Source organism: Stegostoma tigrinum, chromosome 6 (genome assembly GCF_030684315.1).
Source record: "Stegostoma tigrinum isolate sSteTig4 chromosome 6, sSteTig4.hap1, whole genome shotgun sequence".
In the NCBI taxonomy this organism is placed as follows: Eukaryota; Metazoa; Chordata; class Chondrichthyes; order Orectolobiformes; family Stegostomatidae; genus Stegostoma; species Stegostoma tigrinum.
This window is the reverse complement of record NC_081359.1, coordinates 16275900-16297965: the sequence shown is the minus strand read 5'-3', so window position 1 is coordinate 16297965 and position 22066 is coordinate 16275900. Positions and strand designations below refer to the sequence as shown.

At 43.9% G+C, this 22066-nt stretch overlaps 1 protein-coding gene across 3 annotated transcripts in view; it reads right to left on the bottom strand.

The window, feature by feature from the left end:
• nalcn (sodium leak channel, non-selective) overlaps positions 1 to 17261 on the bottom strand; it is a 226952-nt gene extending 209691 nt beyond the window's left edge. For 2 of the 3 annotated variants that reach the window (XM_059646459.1, XM_059646461.1), the window contains exons 1-3: positions 16918 to 17010; positions 13046 to 13185; positions 2185 to 2367 (exon numbers count right to left, since the gene is read on the bottom strand). In XM_059646459.1, coding sequence (XP_059502442.1) covers positions 2185 to 2367; positions 13046 to 13185; positions 16918 to 16933 — 339 coding nt within the window. In that variant the 5' untranslated portion in view covers positions 16934 to 17010. Of the gene's footprint in view, positions 1 to 2184; positions 2368 to 13045; positions 13186 to 16917; positions 17011 to 17141 lie in introns of those variants that run through there. The other variant, XM_059646460.1, reaches the window with a different exon arrangement.
• Between the last annotated feature and the right edge of the window lie 4805 nt (positions 17262 to 22066).

Below are 22066 nucleotides of genomic sequence, written 5' to 3'. Positions count from 1 at the left end.
ATGTAGAACAGGTGTTTTCCCTTGTGGAGGAATCGAGAATGAGAAGTCATAGTTTCAGACCAGGGGTGTCTGATTTAAAAGAGTGATGAGGAGGAACTATATCTCTCAAAGGCTTGTGAATCTATGGAATTCACTAACCCAGGATGTGGTGGATGCCAGGACACTGAATAAATTTAGAGGCTGAAATCAGATCAGCTATGATTGTATTCAATGGCAGACCAGGTTCAGGGGCTGAATTTCCTACTCCTGCTCCATGTTCTCGTGAAATTCTGAATTTCATTCATTTAAAAAAAAAGTGTTTCCTAGTGGGCAGAAAATAACCACTGCCTTCTATGAATTGGATCAACAGAAAAGACTGGTGTTCTATTCTACAGCAGAATGATTTGGAACTCAGAAACTGTTAATCCCAAAATCTGAGAATTTCAAAATGCTGAGAGCCAAAAGCTGTGTAACCTGTCACAAATCATTTGTTTGCTCTTAACAGTGCTGATTTTATTAGAGTATGGTAGTATAGTAATTACGCTAATCCAGAGGTCTAAACTAATGGAAACAAGTTCAAATCCCATCACTGCAGTCTGGGGCATTTAAATCCAGTTAATTAAATAAAACTGAAATGAATGTTATAAAAGTACCAGATTGTTATAAAAACCCATCTGGTTCACTAATGCCCTATAGTGGAGCAAATCTGTCATTCTTACCTGGTCTGGCCAACGTGTCCTTCTGCAGTCACTGCAATCTGCTTGAGTTTTAACTGTACTCCCAGGAAGCCATTCGGTTTTATTAAAAAAGCTCACTACCACCTACTGAAGGGCAACTAGGGATAGGCAATAAATTATGGACTTCTGCAGCGAACACCACATCTCACAAATGAATAAAAAAAAACTATAGTTTTAATAAGAGCTGGCCAAAGTTCACCTCAAATAATTTATGGTTTTTCTCAATATTGTTTCAACCAATCTGAAAATTCTTCGGCTACATGGACGGCTCCTTTGACTCAGTAGCTATTTCTGCCCACTTTACTGTTAGAGCTAAAGAGATTCAAGGGTTAGTTAATAATTATCGAAGACTTTAGGCAGGTCCTGCATTGCTGCTGGCACTTCCCAGTCCAGCTGTAGATGCATAACACGTGTATGAAACGGTTCTATTGTGAAGCAGTTGTGCTGGACGCTAATTTGACAACACGCTTGATGACATGTTTCCAGTACAATAGCCTTTCACATCAACCGACAAACCTTCTGAGATGACTAATCGAATCAGCTCATTCATGAATATCTTGACTATATTTCCAAAAACCTCATATGACACCATATAACTTGGCGGCTTTGGAAGAACTCTACTTTTACACTCTGAATAGATCCTCATTGTCACTGTTGCCATGATAATGGCCGTGCTTTCTCCTTTTTACAGATGATTTAGAAACAAGAGTATGCCCAATTGGTCCCTCTAGCCTGCTCTGCCATTTGATAAGTTCATAACTGATCTGACTTCTACTTTTCTGTCTATCTACACACCCTTTGGCTCCTTCGTCAGTCAAGAATCTATATAACAAACTGAAATTGCTAGAGAAACTCAGCAAGTCTGGTAGCATCCATGGGGAGAAAACAGAGTTAAGATTTTGAGTCCAGTGACCCAGCATCAGAACTGCCTGTTAAAAGCTCAATTGACCAAAATATTACCCTGCTCAAACCTTAATACATGGGCAGCCGGGCAGAAGCGGGCAGTCTATTTATCTTCAAAAAGTTAATTGAAAGTGCAGAAAGGAAGGGGTGTACCATCTTTGGATTGTGCCCTGTGCATCTGGAAGACCGCTAGAGAAGTGTTACTTCTCCTCCTTCCTCCCTGCATGGATTTTAAAACACATTCTTCTCCAAACCCAACACACCCTTCTCCCCTCTCACTAAATACCACCAAACCCTCCCTATCCAGACCTGCTTACTCAGCTAGTGCTGAGCACCCTGAGGCTCCACTCTACCTGGCATGTCCACTACTGATCTCCAGGATTGATGGAGCTGCCAGCCATTCTGATCCCGACACAGGATATCTTGGAATACACTAACGCAGAAAACTGAACAAGAAGGTGTGAAGCACACATATATGCTCAGACAAATTGCCAACAGGCGTTTAGTAATAATGGGCTTGCCATCTGGCATTATCGCAACTCTTCCCACTGAAACATAAACATACCTTGATTATGCCACGAATGTGCATCTTTGCAATCATCTCTGAAGTGTACAGAAACATCAGGAGTGTATCCAAGGCAAACGTCACATACTGAAGAGGTGGATAGTGCTGAAAGGTCTTTGGAGTATTCATGCAGACAGAAATAACGCTGATGATGGCGCAAACTCGCAGCAAAGAGTGAACCCACTGCACACAAACAGAAAACATTAGTAACACTGTCTTTCCTTTGAGGTACAGTGAAATCTACACAACACAGATACTCAGTGTGCTTGGAAACAACTATCTTTCCTTTACAGGTGTTTCTTATTTTCAAAATGGTTACGATGAGACATACTGAGGAGACTGTGAAGCGATTCAAATCCGAGGCACGAGCACGCAAGGAAGGAATTCTAAAGACAATCCACCATTTATTAAAACCTTCAAACTGAAGCTCAACAATGTACAGTGTGGCATCCTATGTATAAACCAAGGATGGTGTGCATTGAAGGTCGTTTGTGGAATGTTTTGCACATTTATACTTTTAGTGTCTAACGAATCAGTTACAAGTTATTTCAATCTCTCAATAAGTGTCTATTTCTGAGTGTCCAACCTTTGGGACTGTTCATTTAAAGAGGATTCATTGTAAATCACTCGTGCTACTGTCAATATAGCCCACAACTGTAAAACACAGGGTACAGTTAAATTATTTACATGATTATTGCCAATCAATAAATGTGCTGGTATTCATACCTCCACTCACTAATAAGATCGGCTTTATCGGCAATCATAGAAACAGAGAACAACAGCAGGAGCAGGCCACTCAGCCCTTCAATCCTGCTTCACCATTCAATTTGATCACGGCTGATCATCCAACTTAGTACCCTGTTTCCGCCTGCTCCGTGTACCCTTATCTAATATCTAACTCTTGGAAAACTTTCAATATTTTGGCCTCAACTGCTTTCTGTGGCAGAGCCACAGGTGAAGAAATTTCTCCCCATCTCAATCCTAAATGGCCAACCACAGAACCTTAAACTGTGGTTCTGGACTCCCCAGTCATCAGGAACATCATTCCTGCTTTTACCCTGTATAGTCTTGTTAGAATTTCATATGTTTCCATGAGATTACACACTCCCACCCCCGTCAATTCTCTTAAACTTCTGTAATTATATTCGGTCTCTCTTCATAGGTCAGCCCTGCCACCCCAGGAATCAGTCTGGTAAATGCTCACTGCACTCACTCCACTGCCAGAACATTCTTCCTCAGATGAGTAGCCTAAAACTGCGCATAATACTCAAGGTCTAATCTCACCAAGGCCCTGTACTATTGCAGCAAGACATTCTGCTCCTGTACTTGAATCCTCTCGCTATGAAAGCCAACATACCATTTACCTTCTTTACTGCCTACTGTACCTGCAAGCTCACTTTCAGCAACTGGTGTACATGAGCAACCAGTTATAGAGTCATAGAGTCACACAGATATACACCTTGGAAACTGACCCTCCAGTCCAACTTGTCCATGTTGACCAGGTATCCTAAATTAAACTAGTCCCATTTGCCAGCATTTGGCCCATATCCCTCTAAAGCCTTCCTATTCATGTACCCATCCAGATGTCTTTTAAATGTTGTCATTGTACCAGCCTCCAACACCCCCTCTGGCACATACATGCACATTGTTCACATTAAATCTGATTCATCACCTACCAAATATCATACCTTTCCTCAAGAATTTTTGGTGTAATTGTCCATGCCCATTTACAGTATTGTATTTTCATCCATATTAACATGCACTTAGAGCGATTTTTTCACTGACTTCCTGCATTTTTGCTAATTCATTTCACACAAGTGAATTCAACTTCCATAGGTTTGCAATATTTGACCAGCTTGGAGCCGACTTCTGAATCAATGTTACAAAGGAAAATTGAAATATGTCTGTACTTCAAGTACAGAAATTGGAGATGTTCATTGCCTGGCATTTGTGTGGTGTGAATGTTACTTTTCACCTGTCAGCCCAAGTCTGGATATTGTCCAGGTCTTGTTGCATTTGATCATGGACTGATCAGTATCGAAGGAGATGAATGGTGCTGAACACTGTGCAATCATCGGTGAATTCCACTACTTCTGACCTTATGATGATGGGAAGATCATCAATGAATCAGCTGAAGATGGTTGGGTCTAGGACTCCACCCTGAGGAACTCCTGCAGAGGCTGGACCTCCAACAACCACAACCTCTTCCCACATGTCAGGTATGACTCTACGGAGAATATGCCCCTGACTCTGATACCAGTTTTGCTGCAGCTCCGCGATGCCACATTCCATCAAATGCAGCCGTGATGTCAAGGCATGTCACTATCTCCTCATCTTTGGAATTCAGCTCTTTTGTCCATGCTTGAACCAAGACTGTAATGAGGTCAGGAGCTGAGTGACCCTGACACAACCCAAACTGAGCACCTCTGAGACATATTGCTGAGCAGGTGTTGGTGAGCACTATTGGTGACAGCTCATTCAAAGGGCCAGCGAGACATAATGTGTTGAATGGTCTCACTCTATGAATTTCTTTCCTTTTTAAGCATTTATCGAAGGATTTTCTTTTACAAGAAGTATTGAATTTGTATTCACCACTTTTTAAGGCAGTGCATTCTCGATTAGGCTAAAAGCTTAGAAAAGATATTGCTCAGATTTCAGATTTGGGAGAAATAACAAGCAAAGCCAACAAAGGCGAAACTGCAGGGTGGTTCTCCAAAAGGCATAAGGTTGTCAAATGGACTACTGAAATATCAGTTTGTGCTGTAGGGGGTAATGTATGGGAGGGCTCGTTAGACAACAGGAAACAGAGCAAGAAAAAATGGGTCATTTTCAAGTTAGCAGGAAGTGACCAGTCCGGTGCCACAGGAACCACTGCTGGGTCTTCAGTGATTTACAATTTATATCAATTATTTGGATGAAGGGATGGAATGTACAGTTGCTAAATTTGCTGATGATACAAAGATAAGTAGGAAAGGAAGTTGTCAAGAGGACAAAAGGACAAAGACATAGTAAGTCAGTGTGCAAAATTTGGCAGATGGATTTTAATGTGGGAAAATGTTGAGGTTCCCTCCGGTGACAGGAAGTAGGAAAAAGCAGTATGTTACACAGTGGAGAGGGATTTGGGTATTCCAGTACATAAATCGCAATGAACAGGGACTGTAAGTGACTAGAAAGACAAATAGAATGAATATTGTCATTTATTAGAAGGAGCACAGATTACAAAAAAAAAGTGACATATTGCTATGGTCTACAAGACAATGGTGATGATCTGGAATGCTGTGTACAGTTTCACCCCCATAGTTAAAAGATATAATTGCATTATAAGCAGAGTAAACATGATTCACTTGACTGATACCGGAGATAAGGAGGTTATGTAATGAAGCAGGAATGAAGACTGGGCCTCTATCCATTGGAGTTCACAGGAATGAGAGGTGATCGTATTCAAGCAAAAATGATCTTGAGAGGACTTGTTAGGATGAAAGCCAAGAGCATGTATAAGACCATGTGACGTAGCAGCAGAAGCAAAATCATTCATCCCATTCAATCTGCCCCACCTTTCAATGAGATCACAGCTGATCAGATAATCTTTAACTCCAAGCTCCTGCCTTTTCCCCATATCCCTTGATTCCCTTGATTACAATATTGCTCATTTCAGCATTGAATATACTTCACGACCCAGCCTCCACAGCCCTCTGTGGTAAAGAAATCCACAGATTCACTGTTCATTGAGGGAAGAAATTCCTCCTACTGTCTCATCCCAGACTCTCCCACAAGAGAAACAACCTTTCCAAATCTACCCTGTCAAGTCTCTTAAGAACCTCATTATGTTTCAATAAAGTTTCCTCTCATTCTACTAAATTCCAATGAGTACAGGCTCCAACTTCTCACAAGACAGTCCCTCCAACTCCAAGGATGAACCTTATGAACGTTCTCTGGATTGCCTCCCCTCCAATACCAATATATCTTTCCTTAGGTCAGACATCACACGACACCAAGTTATAGACCAACAGGTTTATCTGACATCACAGACTTTTGAGATGCTGCTCCTTCATCAAGTGAAGACCTTTCCTTAGATTAGGGAGAAAAACTGTTCAGTTTTTCAGCTGTGGTCTGATTAGTGCCTTACATAGTTTTTAGCAAAACTTCCCTATGCAAAGTTTTTGCAAACATCTGTTGCTCAGCTTGTGGGTGAGGTTGTTGACGAGCTGGCTTGTTCTCATTTAGATGTTTCATCACCACGCGAAGTGACATCATCAGTGGAACCTCCAATGAAGCGATGTTATTCTAATCCACTTGGAATTTATACTGTCTGGTCCGTTATGGTGAGTAGTGTCATTTCCAGTTTTGATCTGTATGGGTTTGTATAGGGGGTCCAATTCTATGTGTTTGTTGATTGCATTATGGGTGTGTCTACTATGGTAGCCCAAGCCAAACACAGTCAGGCACGGGAATTCCTGGAGGCATGGTTCTCCACCTGTAATGCAATCAACAGACATATAGAATTGAACCCCCTCTACAAACCCATACAGATCAAAACCGGAAATGATACTACTCACCTTAACGGACCAGACAGCATAAATTCCAAACAGAGTAGAGTAACATCGCTTCATCAGAGGCTCCGTTGATGACGTCACCTAACATGGTGACAAAACATCTGAACAAGAACAAGCCAGCTTGGCGAGCAAGTCAACAACAAAACTTCCCTACTTTTACACCCCATTCCCTTTGAAATCTTTCCCCTTTTGGAAGAGACTGGAATTGGCAGAGCCAACTTAAAAGTAAGGGGGGCGCCTTCCCATTTAAGGTTGAGCACCAGCCTTCATATATTACGTTATAGCAGTATAAAATTATGTTTCAGGTTGGAATTCAAGACAGAGGGTTTTTTCGAAAAATCAACATGGGTATCTAAGAGATAACAAAGTGTAGATCTGGATGAACAGCAGGCCAAGCAGCATCAGAGGAGTAGGAAGGCTGATGTTTCCTAGACCCTTCTTCGGAAAAGTATATAATACAAGAAGATCACAACATTGTATGAGAATCATAAAATATACTTAGAGGTAAACGAGACAAACTCATGAAAGAGAAAAGAATAGAAGATTATGTTAATCAGATGAGATGCAGAAGGGCAAAAGCAGTTCACATGGAACATAAACATCAGCCTGGACCAAATGGGCTGAATGGCCTGGGTCTGTGCTGTAAGTTCTGTGTAATGATGCATAATAACCAGAAGGAGGAGCTATAACACAATGTCCATGTTTCCTACTCAGTAATTTTATAATTCTCAACTAATAGGTTTCAGGTCAATACTTACAAGAGCAACAGAAGAATGCTTGTCAGCTGATGTCTGTTTTGACAGCGATTAATTGATCAAAAACATTCCAATGGGACATGGTGATGCCACAGCACTGGCTTGCAAGTTCAACTCAGATTATTAGGGTCGCTTAAAAGATTAGACCTTCACAAAAGCCTGTGGTCATTGAGGTAGTACACAATCACACGTTTCTCAGTTGGAAGGGATGATATTAAGAATTGGGTCACTATTATAATTTTTTAACAATTTATAATTTGGCAGAGCTCTCCTCAGCTCACCACTGAAGCTAAAGTTCGCTGGAGCACATCATTCGAAGCACCCTGGACTGAATGAGCACCTTCTGCGCTGTTTGACTGTGATTTACTGGGAGCATGTGAATGTTCCAGTTGCTGTAGGAAATGTATAGTGGATTATTTACTGAAAAAATGGGGCCACAGTGCTGATGACATCTTCATTCCATCAGAAGCAAGGCAATGAGAGGCACGTCTACATGGTTTGAACCTGGGGAGATGTTCTCGTGGCGAATGAGATCATGAATCTCATGGGGCATCATGGTGGCTCAGTGGTTAGCACTGCTACCTCACAGTGCCAAGGGTCCAATGCCACCCTCAGGCAACTGTCTGTGTGGAGCTTGCATGTTCTCCCCGCATCTGTGCGGGATCACTCTGGTTTCCTTGCACAGTCCAAAGATGTGCAGATTAAGTGGGCTAAAATTGCCCATCGTGTGCAGGGATGCAGAGGTTAGTTGGATTAGCCATGGGGTTGCAGGGCTGGGGTTGGGAGGTGGGTCTGAGTGGGATGCTCTTCTATGGGTTGGTGTTGATATGATGGGCTGAATAGCCTGTTTCCACAATGTAGGAATTCTATGAATAATCACAGTTAATTCACAGGATCACAGAATTTAACAAATCAGAATTAAACAGTTAAACTCATGGTGCCCGTGGTTGCTTTTTGGAAGAACTGTCCAATTTTGTGGCATACTTTGGTTTTCTTCTCTATGACCCTAAAACCTGTCCTCTCCTCAAGTGAGTGCACTTTTGGAAAGTTCCTGCAGAATCTGATTACATAATTCTGTCAGCTAGTGCTTCCAGATCAGAACGATTTCTGTGAAACAAGTTCTTCTCCTTTCATATCAGGTTCTATTGTGAATTGTTTTACATTTGCAATCTATCGTTACCGACCAATTTGACACTGAAAATGTTTTCTCCCCACTAATCCAGTCAAAACCCTTCATGGTTCTGAGCAGTTCCACTAAATTTCCTCTTAACCTTCAATGCCCTAAGAAGACCAGGCCGAGCTTCTACAGTCTCCCCATTCCAATAAATCTCCTCTGCAACCTTCCCAGGGCATTGTCATCCGTTCTAAATGGTGGTGCCCAGAATTGGACACACTACAGCAGCTGAAGCCTTATCAGTGACTCAAGGAGCAAATTTCTAGCAAAGCTCAGTGCAAGCTGGAAGAACAGCATCTCATTTTCTGCTTGGGAATCCTGCACCCTCCAGGATTCAATATCGAGTTCAATAATTTTAGGGCTTAAGGACTTTCTCCCATGTCCTTACCCCAAAACCCCACGCACCAGGGCTTGTCATTAGAGGGGTCGCTACTACATACAACACACTGTCAGCCACTAACAATCCCCGTTAGCACTCATTCTCCCAGGCTGACCTTTACCCACTCCTTTGTCTGCCCAATTTTTTTCTGTCTCTCTGGGCTCCATTTCCACCTATCGTTTACTCCATCCTCTTCCCCCAACTCTTTCTCTCACGTAACCCTTTCCAAACCAGAATCAATTCTGAGGAATGGTCACTGGATCTGAAACATTAACTCTGCTTTCTCTCCACAGGTGCTGCCAGACCTGCCGAATTTTTCCAGAAATTTCTGCTTTTGTCGGTGATTTGAGAAAATTTGGTAGGATTCCCTAGTTCCAGAGACAAGTGGATAATTACAGCAGGTATCATGTCAGGTAAGTCAGGGGACGTCAGTGGCAGGGGAAGATTTAGAACTGGTTGAAAGGATGGATTGAAATCCAATGGGCTAAAGCAGAGGGGAAACACTGGTGACACATTCAGATATACCAGGAGTACATAGACGGTCTGTTTTGGCACTACATTAATTGCCAATAAAATACCCTACACCGTAGGACCAATATTAAGTCAATCAGCCCATTGTGTCTGTTCCACCATTCTCTGATCTGATTATCCTCAATTCCACTTTACTGGCCTTATTCCCATAACCCTTGTTTCCTTTTCTGATTAAAAATGCCTATCTCAGCTTCGATTATACTGAACCACCCAACCTCTGTTATAAAGAATTCCAAAAATTCATCACTCTCTAGTAAAAACAAAATTCCTCCTCATCTGTCTCTTAAAAATATTGGAGGCAGTTTTGTCACACAGCTTCGGTAAATTGTTACATTTTCTTCCAATGGAAGTTGGGTATCCCACAGATGGTGTGATGTACCTTTCAAGTAAATGGCAAAACCAAGAGCCCTTTCTGCTCTCTCAGTTCGGTATAAAAGATCCCACTCTGAAGGAGAAGATTGGAATTCTCCCCAGTGCCATGGGTTTACACTGATCCATCAACTGATATGAATAAAAACAAAGTATCTGGTCACTTATCGTGTCAGATCAAGACTGGAAGTTTACAATTTGAAATAAAAACACTGGAAACATCTGCAAGTCAGGTAGTATCTATGGAGAGAATAACAGGCATTTTGTCAAACTTCCTATTTCACCTACCTTATTGCTATTCATGGGAACTTGATGTGCGTAAATTGGCTGCCGTGTTTTCCCACATTACAACAATAGCTACACTTCAAAAAGTACTTCATTCGCTAACGCGCTTCTAACAAAATAAAAAAGGGCAGAAGGAGGCCATTCAGCCCCATGAACCTGCTGCACATTCAATAAAATCAAAAGTGGGCTTCTCCGACCTGTGAGGACTCATCTAGCCTCACAGGTGTCATTCTTGACTCCAAGGCACTATGAAAAACTACAGCAATGATTGATCGGGAACCGCAAGTCCACCTCCCATTATTGCCTTCAAATTGAAAACTCCATCAACCTTGCTTGTACTTAATGACTGAGCATTCACACATCTCTGTCTGAAATGACTGACCCATTATCCTAAAACCGTGACTCATAGTTCCAGATTCTCAAGTCCAGAGAAACAACCATTCTGCATCTAAACTGTCAAATTCTTTAATATTTTATACACTAGTATAATATCACTGCTCATTTTTCTATACTTTATAAATACAGTGGCTACAAGAGTAGGTCAGAGGCTCAGAATCTTGCAGCAAGTGACTTAACCCCCCGACTTCTCAAACCCTGTCCACCATCTATAAGGCACAAGTCAGGAGTGTGATGGAATACTCCCCTCCCCTAGATGAGTGCAGCTCAAACAACACAAGAAATTTTACATTATCCAGAGCCAAGCAATCTGCTTGATTGATGCCACATTCACAAACATCTGCTCCTTCCCCCACCGTTACTTCGTAGCAGCAGTGCTTACCATCCAAAAGGTGCACTGCAGAAATTCATCAAAGCTTCTTACAGGGAATCTTACAGACCACTTCCATCTATAAGGGTTAGGGCAGCAGATACAGGGGGACACCATCACAGCGATTTCCCCTCCAAGCCACTCGTGGCTTGTAAATATATCGCCATTCCTTCACTGTTGGTGGGTCCAAAATCCTGGAATTCCCTCCCTAAGGTATCGTAGGTCTACCTGCAGCACATGGGCTGCAGCAGTTCAAGAAGACAGCTCACCATCACCCTCTCAAGGGCATCTAGGGGCAAACAATAAATGCTGATCCAGCCAGTGATGCCCATATTCTGTGAGCAATCAAAAATAAAAATGAACAGCCCTTTGAGATGATGCCCTTTGGTCCTTGACTCTCCAACAAGGGGAAACAACTCTCCACATCTACCAAGTTCCCATAAGAATCTGTATGTTTCATAAGGTTGCTTCTTATTCACCTAAACTTCAATGAGTATAAGTCCGAACCTCTCCTCATAAGATAATCCCTCCATTCCCAGGAAGAGCCTAGTGATTTTCTCTGGATTGTCTCTAAAGTCAATACATCTTTCCTCAGATGAGGGACCAAAGCTGTTCATAGTATTTCAGCTGTGATCTGACTACTGTCTTGTACAACTTTAGCAAGTAAACAACAACTATGTTGGTCAGTGCTTCGAGTACAGGAGTTGGGATGTCATGTTACAGCTGTAGAAGACATTGGTGAGGCCACGTTTGGAGTACCGCATACAATTCTGGCTGCCCTGCTTTAGGAAGGATATTATTAAACTAAAATGGGTGCAAAAATGATTTACAAGGATGTTACCAAGACTGGAAGGTTCAAGTTATAAGGAGAAGCTGGATAGATTGGAACTTCTCCTGGCGCACAGGAATGAGGGAGGGTAGGGGAGTCCAAAACTAGAGGGCACAGGTTTAATGTAAGGAGAAAGATTTAAAAGGGGTAACATTTTCACACAGGGGGCAGTGCATAAATGGAACAAGCTGCCTGAGGAAATGGTAGAGGCAGGTACAATTACGACATTTAAAAGACATTTGGATGGGTACATGGCCATGAAAGGTTGAGAGGGATATGGGCCAAACACAGGCAAATGGGACCCATTCAGTCTTGGAAATCTGGTTGGCATTCATGAGTTGAACTCAAGAGTCTGTTTGTGTGTTATATTACCCTATGACACTAAGTAGCATATCCACAGTACCATTAATATAGGGAAGCGTGCCTACACGAGGGGTCATAGTTTTAAGCTGGTTGGAGGAAAGTATAGAGGGGATGTCAGAGGCGGGTTCTTTACACAGAGAGTTGTGAGAGCATGGAATGCGTTGCCAGCAGCAGTTGTGGAAGCAAGGTCATTGGGGTCATTTAAGAGACTGCTGGACATGCATATGGTCACAGAAATTTGAGGGTGCATACATGAGGATCAATGGTCGGCACAACATCATGGGCTGAAGGGCCTGTTCTGTGCTGTACTGTTCTATGTACTAACATGTTTAATATTCATGTCATTGATTAAAAAAAACGTGTCCGTGAGCCAGAGAAGGAGACATTAGGACAAATAAGCTAAAGCTTGATCAGAAGGACAAGTACTATAGACTGCCTTGCAAAAGGAGACATAGGAAGGAAGCTGAAGAGGTTAGGGAGGGAGTTCCAGACCTTAGTTCTTGACAATTAAAGGCACAGTCATCAACAGAAGATCGATTAAAATCGGGGATCTGGCAGAGGCTAGAAGATGATGATCACAGTGGTCTTCAAGGCTTTGAAGCTGAAGGAAATTAGGGAGGTAGGGAGGCCGTGGAGGAATTAGAGAAACAAGGAGAAGAATTAAAATTAGAATGTGGCTAGACCAGGGCCAATACAAGCTCAGGAGTGATGGCTGAGCGAGACTTGTGGAATGTTAGGACACAGGAAGTAGTTTTGGATGAACACATGTTTGCAGAGGACAGGAGGCTGGGCACGAGAACACTTTGAGACTTTTACATTGAAACATTTGTGAGGCCTTCACCATAAACCTAACTTACTGGCTTGTTGATCCACAAAATGTCAGCATTGTCGGTAAGCATCTCATCAGGCCCAAAGTCTGTAACAGGCTGACTCTCCACTCGAGAACTTTGCTTCCGTTTCAGCATCTTTGAAATCAAGGTTTTCCAAGAAATGAATTCTGTCAACATAAAAATAATAGTAAAACAAATGCAATGGTCCAAGCCTTTTAGTCTCCAGATCATCAGCGACCAGATGCATGAGCATAGATATTTTGCTGAGTTGGAGTCGGAGACTTCAGACAGTTTCTGCAATAACTGCACAGAGGATACTAATCCATCACCACAACACCCTTTATTTACATGTGCACAGTACATAGGCTTTGACCAGCCAGCTTGGAGTCAGTCCCTAGAAATAGGAGGCTCTCTGGATCTCGTGTTTATATCTATCAGCCAGGGCTCCCTGATTGGTCCAGTTACCAACACCAATCGAGGATCTCGATCAAACCGGTCCTTGTTCCAATTAGTAGTTTCACAGTACATACTTGGATAGTTACCCAGGAAAGGTCAGAGAAAGAAAAGACCTAATCTAGTTCTTGGTTAATTCCAGAATTGAAACCCCTCAAATGACTGTTACTGACCCCCAACATTCCCCACCTGGAAAACCCCCTCCCCAAATTTCCATCTCACCCATCGGCTCAGTTCTGGGGCCTCAGTTGCTCACAATATATACCCATGGCCTGGTCAAAGGGTCCAAATGGAAGGTTGCTAAATTTGCTGATGATTTAGGAGAGGAACATAATGGCTGCAAAGGAATTGACATCAATTCATTGAGTCAGCAAAAGTGTAGAAGATGGGAGTATAGTAAAGTAAAATCTGTAGTCATCCACATCGGCGTGAAGACAAGAAAACAGCATACAAGTGAAATGGAAAGATCACAACATTCTGAGGCTCAGAAGGATCTAAGACTCCTAATTGATGAATCATGAAAAGTTGTTAAAAAGTTACAGCAAGTAATTCTGTCAGCAGAATATTGCTGTTTATTATAAGGGGGTTGGAATAGAAAAAGAGGGGAGTTTTGGTTCAGCTGTTCACAGCATTGCTGAGACCATACCTGGAAGACTGTGCAGTTTTGGTTATTTTATTTAAGAAAGGATATAATTACATGCAGGCTGTGCTAAGAAGGTTCACTTGATTGATTCATTGGTTGAAAAAGTTATTTCACGAGGAAACGTTAGACGGCTGGGCCTGTATCCATTGAAGTTCGTAACAATGACAGGTGTTTTGAATGGCTTTCATTGAAGGCTCTCAACAGAAGTGGCAACTGAGATAATTGATGCATTAGTTTTAATTTTCCAAAACTCCCTTGATTTGGGGATGGTTTAATTAGATAAGAAGACTGCAAGTGTAAATCCTTTATTCAAAAATGGAAGGAAACAGATGGAAGCTACAGGCCAGTTAGCTTAACATCTGTAATATGGAAAATGTGAAAAGTTACTATTAAGGAAGTTGTAGTAGGGCATTTGAATAAATTCAAGGTTATCACACAGAGTCAACATGGTTTTGTAAAAGGGAAATCACATTTAACTGGTCGACCTCAGTTCTATGAGAAAATAGGATGTGGTGTGGATGGAGGGAACCAGTGGATATCCTGTACTTAGCACATACAATTTATACGAATGGCTCAGATGAAGACACAGAAGGTATGGTCCCCAAATTTTCTGGTGGCACAAAGATAGTTAGAAAACTGAGTTGTGAAGAAAACACAGGATTTGTTAGAGTTAAGGGAGTAGATAAAGATATGGCAAATGGAGTACAATGTGGGTAAATGTGAAATTGTCAATTTTGGCAGGAAAATAAAAATCAGATGATCTAAATGGCAATAAATTGCAAAGCTTTGAGATACAGAGAGATATGGGTAAACTAATACATGAATTATAAAAGGCTAGTATACCAGGTACTGCAAGTTGTCAGGAACAGAATGATCATTTATTATTTGGAATTGAGTATAAAATTAGGCACATTATGCTTCAGTTATATGGGTTTGGTAAGACCATGTGTGCAGTGCAATATCAGTAACTTTATTTAAGGAAGGAAGTGGAAGCAATTCAAAGAAAATTTACCAGAATAACATGAGGAAAGGTTGGACAAACTAAGATTGTCTTTGGAGGAGCCTGGATGACAAACAGGTGCCTTTATCGAACCCTACTAGATTCTGAAATATCCTGACAGGGTAAATGTGGACAGGTTGTTTCATTTTATGATACAATTTTGAATTAGGGGGTCAGTGTTTAAAAAATGAAAATCCATTTATTTGTAACCAATGAAGCAAAATTTTCTTCCAGAGGCTTAAGTGTCTTTGGAACTCTCTTCCTGAAAGGTGTTGGAAGCTGAGTTCTTGAATAGTTTTAACAAACGGATGGATAGATTAGTTGTAAGCAGGGGATTGAAAGATTATCAGGAAGGTGGGAATGTGGATTTGAGTTTATAATCCACAAATTTTATGAATTGGTGGAGCAGGCTTGAGGCCCAAAATATAGTACCTTCAACATGGCAAAAGTTTGTGTCTTTTCGTTGTAGGAAATGTGTATTTTTAGGGAAAAAAAGCTGTGTTTTGTCAAATACTTTCAACACACACATTTGGGCAATGCACATGACTGCCCATTTAAAAAGGGAAATTTTTTTTATACTGCAAATGAAGCGTGTGCTGACTGATTGACAAGTGGTCTCCAATTGGCTGAGGTGCTTAAACAAAGCTTGGCAGTTAACTGTAAATCATCATCTACCTAATGCATTCTGCCTGGTAATGCTTCTGCTCGTCACAGCCAACGTGCCAGCCAATCAGCATGCTCTACTCATGCAGTATAAAAATGTTGGTATTTTTTGCAAATTGTCCTAATGAGAGAACGAGATAACTAGGTGTAGAGCTCTAATGAACACAGCAGGAAGCCTGATGTTTTGGGCCTAGACCCTTGGTGTCTGATGCTGCTTGGCCTGCTGTGTTCATCCAACTGTACACCTTGTGGTCTCAGATTCTCCAGTGTCTGCAGTTCCTGCTATCTCTGAGAAGAAGATGAAAAGCTTTGAAAAAAATGTGCCTTTTTTTTTAGTAATGGTAAAACATTTCTAAGGCATCTCACAGGACAGGTATCAAACAAAATCTAAAAATAAGTCTCATTAAGTCAGATTCGGACAAATGACCAACAACTTGCCAGCTGAAGGTAGAGCCACTGATGACTAAATGATTTAAAATCCAAGATGCACAAGAAGTCAGAACTGCAACAACAGTGTGCTCTGAGGGGCCCTAGGGGCTGGAATGACATGATAGAAATAGGAAGGGGTGAGGCCACAAAGGGATTTGGAAATGTGGGTAAGGAATAAATGTTGTGTCATTGATGCACTGGGGTCCCAAAGGGGTCACGGGTGAACAGGATTTGGTGTGAGTTAGGATACAGGCAGCAGAGTTTGGAGAAGCTCAAGATTCAGGAAGACAGAATGTGGGAGGTAGCCTAGGAGAGATTTAGGACAGTCAAGCGTAGAGATCACAAAATCTCGGCAGATCAACTTTGGTCTTCCATCTGTTTCCACGAGCGTACATGAATTGAAATGACATCTCTTGATAACTATTTCAGAACAGAAAAACATGGAGCTTTGTATGTAGCAAACAAAGCCCAACACTGCGGAAACAATTCCTATTTATACTGGATGAAGACACAGCCTCTTCCTTTTATGTAGGTGCAAAATGATGTCAAATTATTATACTGATGGACTTGCAAAAGATCTGATTTGCGAACAACACTTGAAGTAAACAGCTTTTCTTTGGCCTGATTTTAAAACCATCCCCTCTCTTGCTTGCAATTATGCAACCATGGTAACAGCCCTTTAAATCTGAGATTCTCCATCGGCAAATTTACCTTTTGTCATCTGCATTCGCAACGCTGCTGCCTTTAACGCTTTTGCACCGATTTAAAAATAAAGCATCACAGTTTGAAAATAAAAGACCAACCTCCTGTCTGATCTTGTCCAACCTCCTCGATATTTATTTGGGAGGTTTCAGTTTGATATTAAATCCAATGCAAAGGCAAGAATCCCTTCAAATGAAACTGACTTGAAACAGCAAAATGATAATGACACTCACCACTTGCTTTCCGATTAATACCTTGAACGCGATTTTAAACACACACACAAAAAGATAAAGGGCCGTTTGAAATTCTGCAAATTTTTTTTCCTCCACTAATTCTATTAGCGACCTTGGTACCGGAAGTGCAGAGCCTTCTACTGGGAGGAGGTGGGACTTCCGATGAAAACAGGTGAAATTGTCAGAAACTCACCTGGTGCTGCTACCAGCAATGTAGAAGGTTGAGTTTGAGGGTCTCTTGTGGTACAGTTGATGATGAGCTAAGAGACCTGAGTTCATGTCCCACCTGCTCTGGGGGCATGTGATGACATTTAAAAGTATCTGTGAAAGTTTGAGTTTTCTTTGCTGTACTCTCCCCTTTGTAAAGGAGTGCAACCAAGAGAGAGTTAAATCAGAGCTTAAAATTTCTACTTTGAGGATAAGATTACTGCCAAAAGACCTCCACCCGTACGCCATTTTCTTTTGAGCAAATTAAAGTAATCTTGTAATCTGAAATACACTATCTGTTAGGATGCTGGAAATGTATGTTTAGACTTTACAATTGCACACCTTAAATATGTCTAGGCTATTCCCCACAGTCACTCTCTTTAGTGGCCAGTTCCACATTCTCACCGCTCTGCAAACAATTCCTACTGAAATGCCCAATGGATTTCTATTGGACAACTTGGCAAATTGATGGAAGGGCTCAGGAGATCAGGTTGATTGTTTATTTCACATGGATGCAGCAAGAGCCTGCCTCTTCACTGTGAATAACTCTGGTGTGTTACAAACACTTCTAAATTTTACATGAAGCATTGCAACATGCATTTTATAATTCCAACAGCTCTCCGTCCACGTCACTGATCTGCTGCTTACCCACAGTTTTTTTTAAAATCCACACATGGAATGTAGGCGTCTCTAGGTGGGCCAGCATTTATTGCCGGTTCCTAGTTGCCTTTGAGAAAGTGGCGGTGAGCTGCCTTCTGGAACCTCCGCAGTCCATTTGGTGCAGTGCACCTGCAATGCTGTTGGTTGGGGAGGGGAGGGGCAGCGAGATCTGGGATTTTGACCTAAAAGCATTGGAGGAACAGTGATGTATTTCAAAGTCAGAATGGTACGTGGTTTGGAGGGAAACTTGCAGGAGATGGTGTTCCCATGTATCTGCTGCTTTTGTCCATCTCGACAGAAGCGGTCATGGATTCGGAAGATGCTGTCTATGGATCTTTGGTGAATTTCTTCGACACTTCTTTTAATTTATATGCACTGCTGCTACTGAGCATCAGTGGTGGATGTGCTGCCATTCAAGTCAGCTGCTTAGACCTGGATGGTGTCAAGCTTCTTGAGATTTGTTGGGACTGCATTCATCCAGGTAAATAGGGAATATTCCATGACTCTTCTGACTTGTACCTTGTTGATGGCGGACAGACTTTTGGTAGTCAGGAGGTGAGTTACTTGCTACAGGTTTCCAAGCCTATGACCTGCTGTTGTTGCCATTGTACTTCTATGGCTTGTCCAGTTCAGATTCTCATCAATAGCAGTCCTCAGAAAGTCAACAGTGGAGCATTCAACAGGAGCAACACTATTGATTTTTAAGGGGGTGATGTTTAGATTGTCTGTCTTTGGAGCCTGCCATTGCCTGGCATTTCTGTAGTGCAAATGTTACTTTACATTTTCAGCCCAAATCTGAATATTGTCCAAATCTTATTACATTTGGACATTCCAAGATAATAAAATGTGAGGCTGGATGAACACAGCAGGCCAAGCAGCATCTCAGGAGCACAAAAGCTGACGTTTCGGGCCTAGACCCTTCATCAGAGAGGGGGATGGGGGGAGGGAACTGGAATAAATAGGGAGAGAGGGGGAGGCGGACCGAAGATGGAGAGTAAAGAAGATAGGTGGAGAGAGTGTAGGTGGGGAGGTAGGGAGGGGATAGGTCAGTCCAGGGAAGACGGACAGGTCAAGGAGGTGGGATGAGGTTAGTAGGTAGCGGGGGGTGCGGCTTGGGGTGGGAGGAAGGGATGGGTGAGAGGAAGAACCGGTTAGGGAGGCAGAGACAGGTTGGACTGGTTTTGGGATGCAGTGGGTGGGGGGGAAGAGCTGGGCTGGTTGTGTGGTGCAGTGGGGGGAGGGGATGAACTGGGCTGGTTTAGGGATGCAGTAGGGGAAGGGGAGATTTTGAAACTGGTGAAGTCCACATTGATACCATATGGATGCAGGGTTCCCAGGCGGAATATGAGTTGCTGTTCCTGCAACCTTCGGGTGGCATCATTGTGGCAGTGCAGGAGGCCCATGATGGACATGTCATCTAGAGAATGGGAGGGGGAGTGGAAATGGTTTGCGACTGGGAGGTGCAGTTGTTTGTTGCGAACTGAGCGGAGGTGTTCTGCAAGACATCAACCGCCTCAACCTCTCCACCCCTCTCACCCACTCCAACCTCTCCCCCGCAGAACGGGCAGCCCTCCGCTCCCTCCGCTCCAACCCCAACCTCACCATCAAACCCGCAGACAAGGGTGGCGCAGTGGTAGTATGGCGCACTGACCTCTACATCGCCGAGGCCAGACGCCAACTCTCCGACACCACCTCCTACCGCCTCCTCGATCATGACCCCACACCCGAGCACCAAACCATAATCTCCAACACCATTCACGACCTCATCACCTCAGGGGACCTCCCACCCACAGCCTCCAACCTCATTGTTCCCCAACCCCGCACGGCCCGTTTCTATCTCCTTCCTAAAATCCACAAACCTGCCTGCCCTGGTCGACCCATCGTCTCAGCCTGCTCCTGCCCCACCGAACTCATCTCCACCTATCTGGACTCCATTTTCTCCCCTTTGGTCCAGGAACTCCCCACCTACGTCCGTGACACCACCCACGCCCTCCACCTCCTCCAGGACTTCCAATTCCCTGGCCCCCAACACCTCATATTCACCATGGACGTCCAGTCCCTGTACACCTGCATTCCGCATGGAGATGGCCTCAAGGCCCTCTGCTTCTTCCTGTCCCGCAGGCCCGACCAGTCCCCCTCCACCGACACTCTCATCCGCCTAGCTGAACTCGTCCTCACACTCAACAACTTCTCTTTTGACTCCTCCCACTTCCTACAGACTAAGGGGGTGGCCATGGGCACCCGCATGGGCCCCAGCTATGCCTGCCTCTTTGTAGGTTACGTGGAACTGTCCCTCTTCCGCACCTACACAGGCCCCAAAACCCACCTCTTCCTCCGGTACATTGATGACTGTATCGGCGCCGCCTCTTGCTCCCCAGAGGAGCTCGAACAGTTCATCCACTTCACCAACACCTTCCACCCCAACCTTCAGTTCACCTGGGCCATCTCCAGCACATCACTCACCTTCCTGGACCTCTCAGTCTCCATCTCAGGCAACCAGCTTGTAACTGATGTCCATTTCAAGCCCACCGACTCCCACAGCTACCTAGAATACACCTCCTCCCACCCACCCTCCTGCAAAAATTCCATCCCCTATTCCCAATTCCTCCGCCTCCACCGCATTTGCTCCCACGATAAGACATTCCACTCCCGCACATCCCAGATGTCCAAGTTCTTTAAGGACCGCAACTTTCCCCCCACGGTGATCGAGAACGCCCTTGACCGCGTCTCCCGCATTTCCCGCGACACATCCCTCACACCCCGCCCCCGCCACAACCGCCCCAAGAGGATCCCCCTCGTTCTCACACACCACCCTACCAACCTTCGGATACAACGCATTATCCTCCGACACTTCCGCCATTTACAATCCAACCCCACCACCCAAGACATTTTTCCATCCCCTCCCCTGTCTGCTTTCCGGAGAGACCACTCTCTCCGTGACTCCCTTGTTCGCTCCACACTGCCCTCCAACCCCACCACACCCGGCACCTTCCCCTGCAACCGCAGGAAATGCTACACTTGCCCCCACACCTCCTCCCTCACCCCCATCCCAGGCCCCAAGATGACATTCCACATCAAGCAGAGGTTCACCTGCACATCTGCCAATGTGGTATACTGCATCCACTGTACCCAGTGCGGCTTCCTCTACATTGGGGAAACCAAGCGGAGGCTTGGGGACCGCTTTGCAGAACACCTCCGCTCAGTTCGCAACAAACAACTGCACCTCCCAGTCGCAAACCATTTCCACTCCCCCTCCCATTCTCTTGATGACATGTCCATCATGGGCCTCCTGCACTGCCACAATGATGCCACCCGAAGGTTGCAGGAACAGCAACTCATATTCCGCCTGGGAACCCTGCAGCCATATGGTATCAATGTGGACTTCACCAGTTTCAAAATCTCCCCTTCCCCTACTGCATCCCTAAACCAGCCCAGTTCATCCCCTCCCCCCACTGCACCACACAACCAGCCCAGCTCTTCCCCCCCACCCACTGCATCCCAAAACCAGTCCAACCTGTCTCTGCCTCCCTAACCGGTTCTTCCTCTCACCCATCCCTTCCTCCCACCCCAAGCTGCACCCCTCGCTACCTACTAACCTCATCCCACCTCCTTGACCTGTCCGTCTTCCCTGGACTGACCTATCCCCTCCCTACCTCCCCACCTACACTCTCTCCACCTATCTTCTTTACTCTCCATCTTCGGTCCGCCTCCCCCTCTCTCCCTATTTATTCCAGTTCCCTCCCCCCATCCCCCTCTCTGATGAAGGGTCTAGGTCTGAAACGTCAGCTTTTATGCTCCTGAGATGCTGCTTGGCCTGCTGTGTTCATCCAGCCTCACATTTTATTATCTTGGAATCTCCAGCATCTGCAGTTCCCATTATCTCTGATACATTTGGACATTGTCTGTTTCAGTATCTGAGAAGGTGCAGTCATCAGTGAGCATTCCCATTTCTGACTTTTATTATGATGAGCATGTCTTTGATAAAGCAGCTGAAAATGTTTGGGCCCAGGACACTACCCTGAGGAACTCCTGCAGAGATAACCTGAAGTTGAGATGAC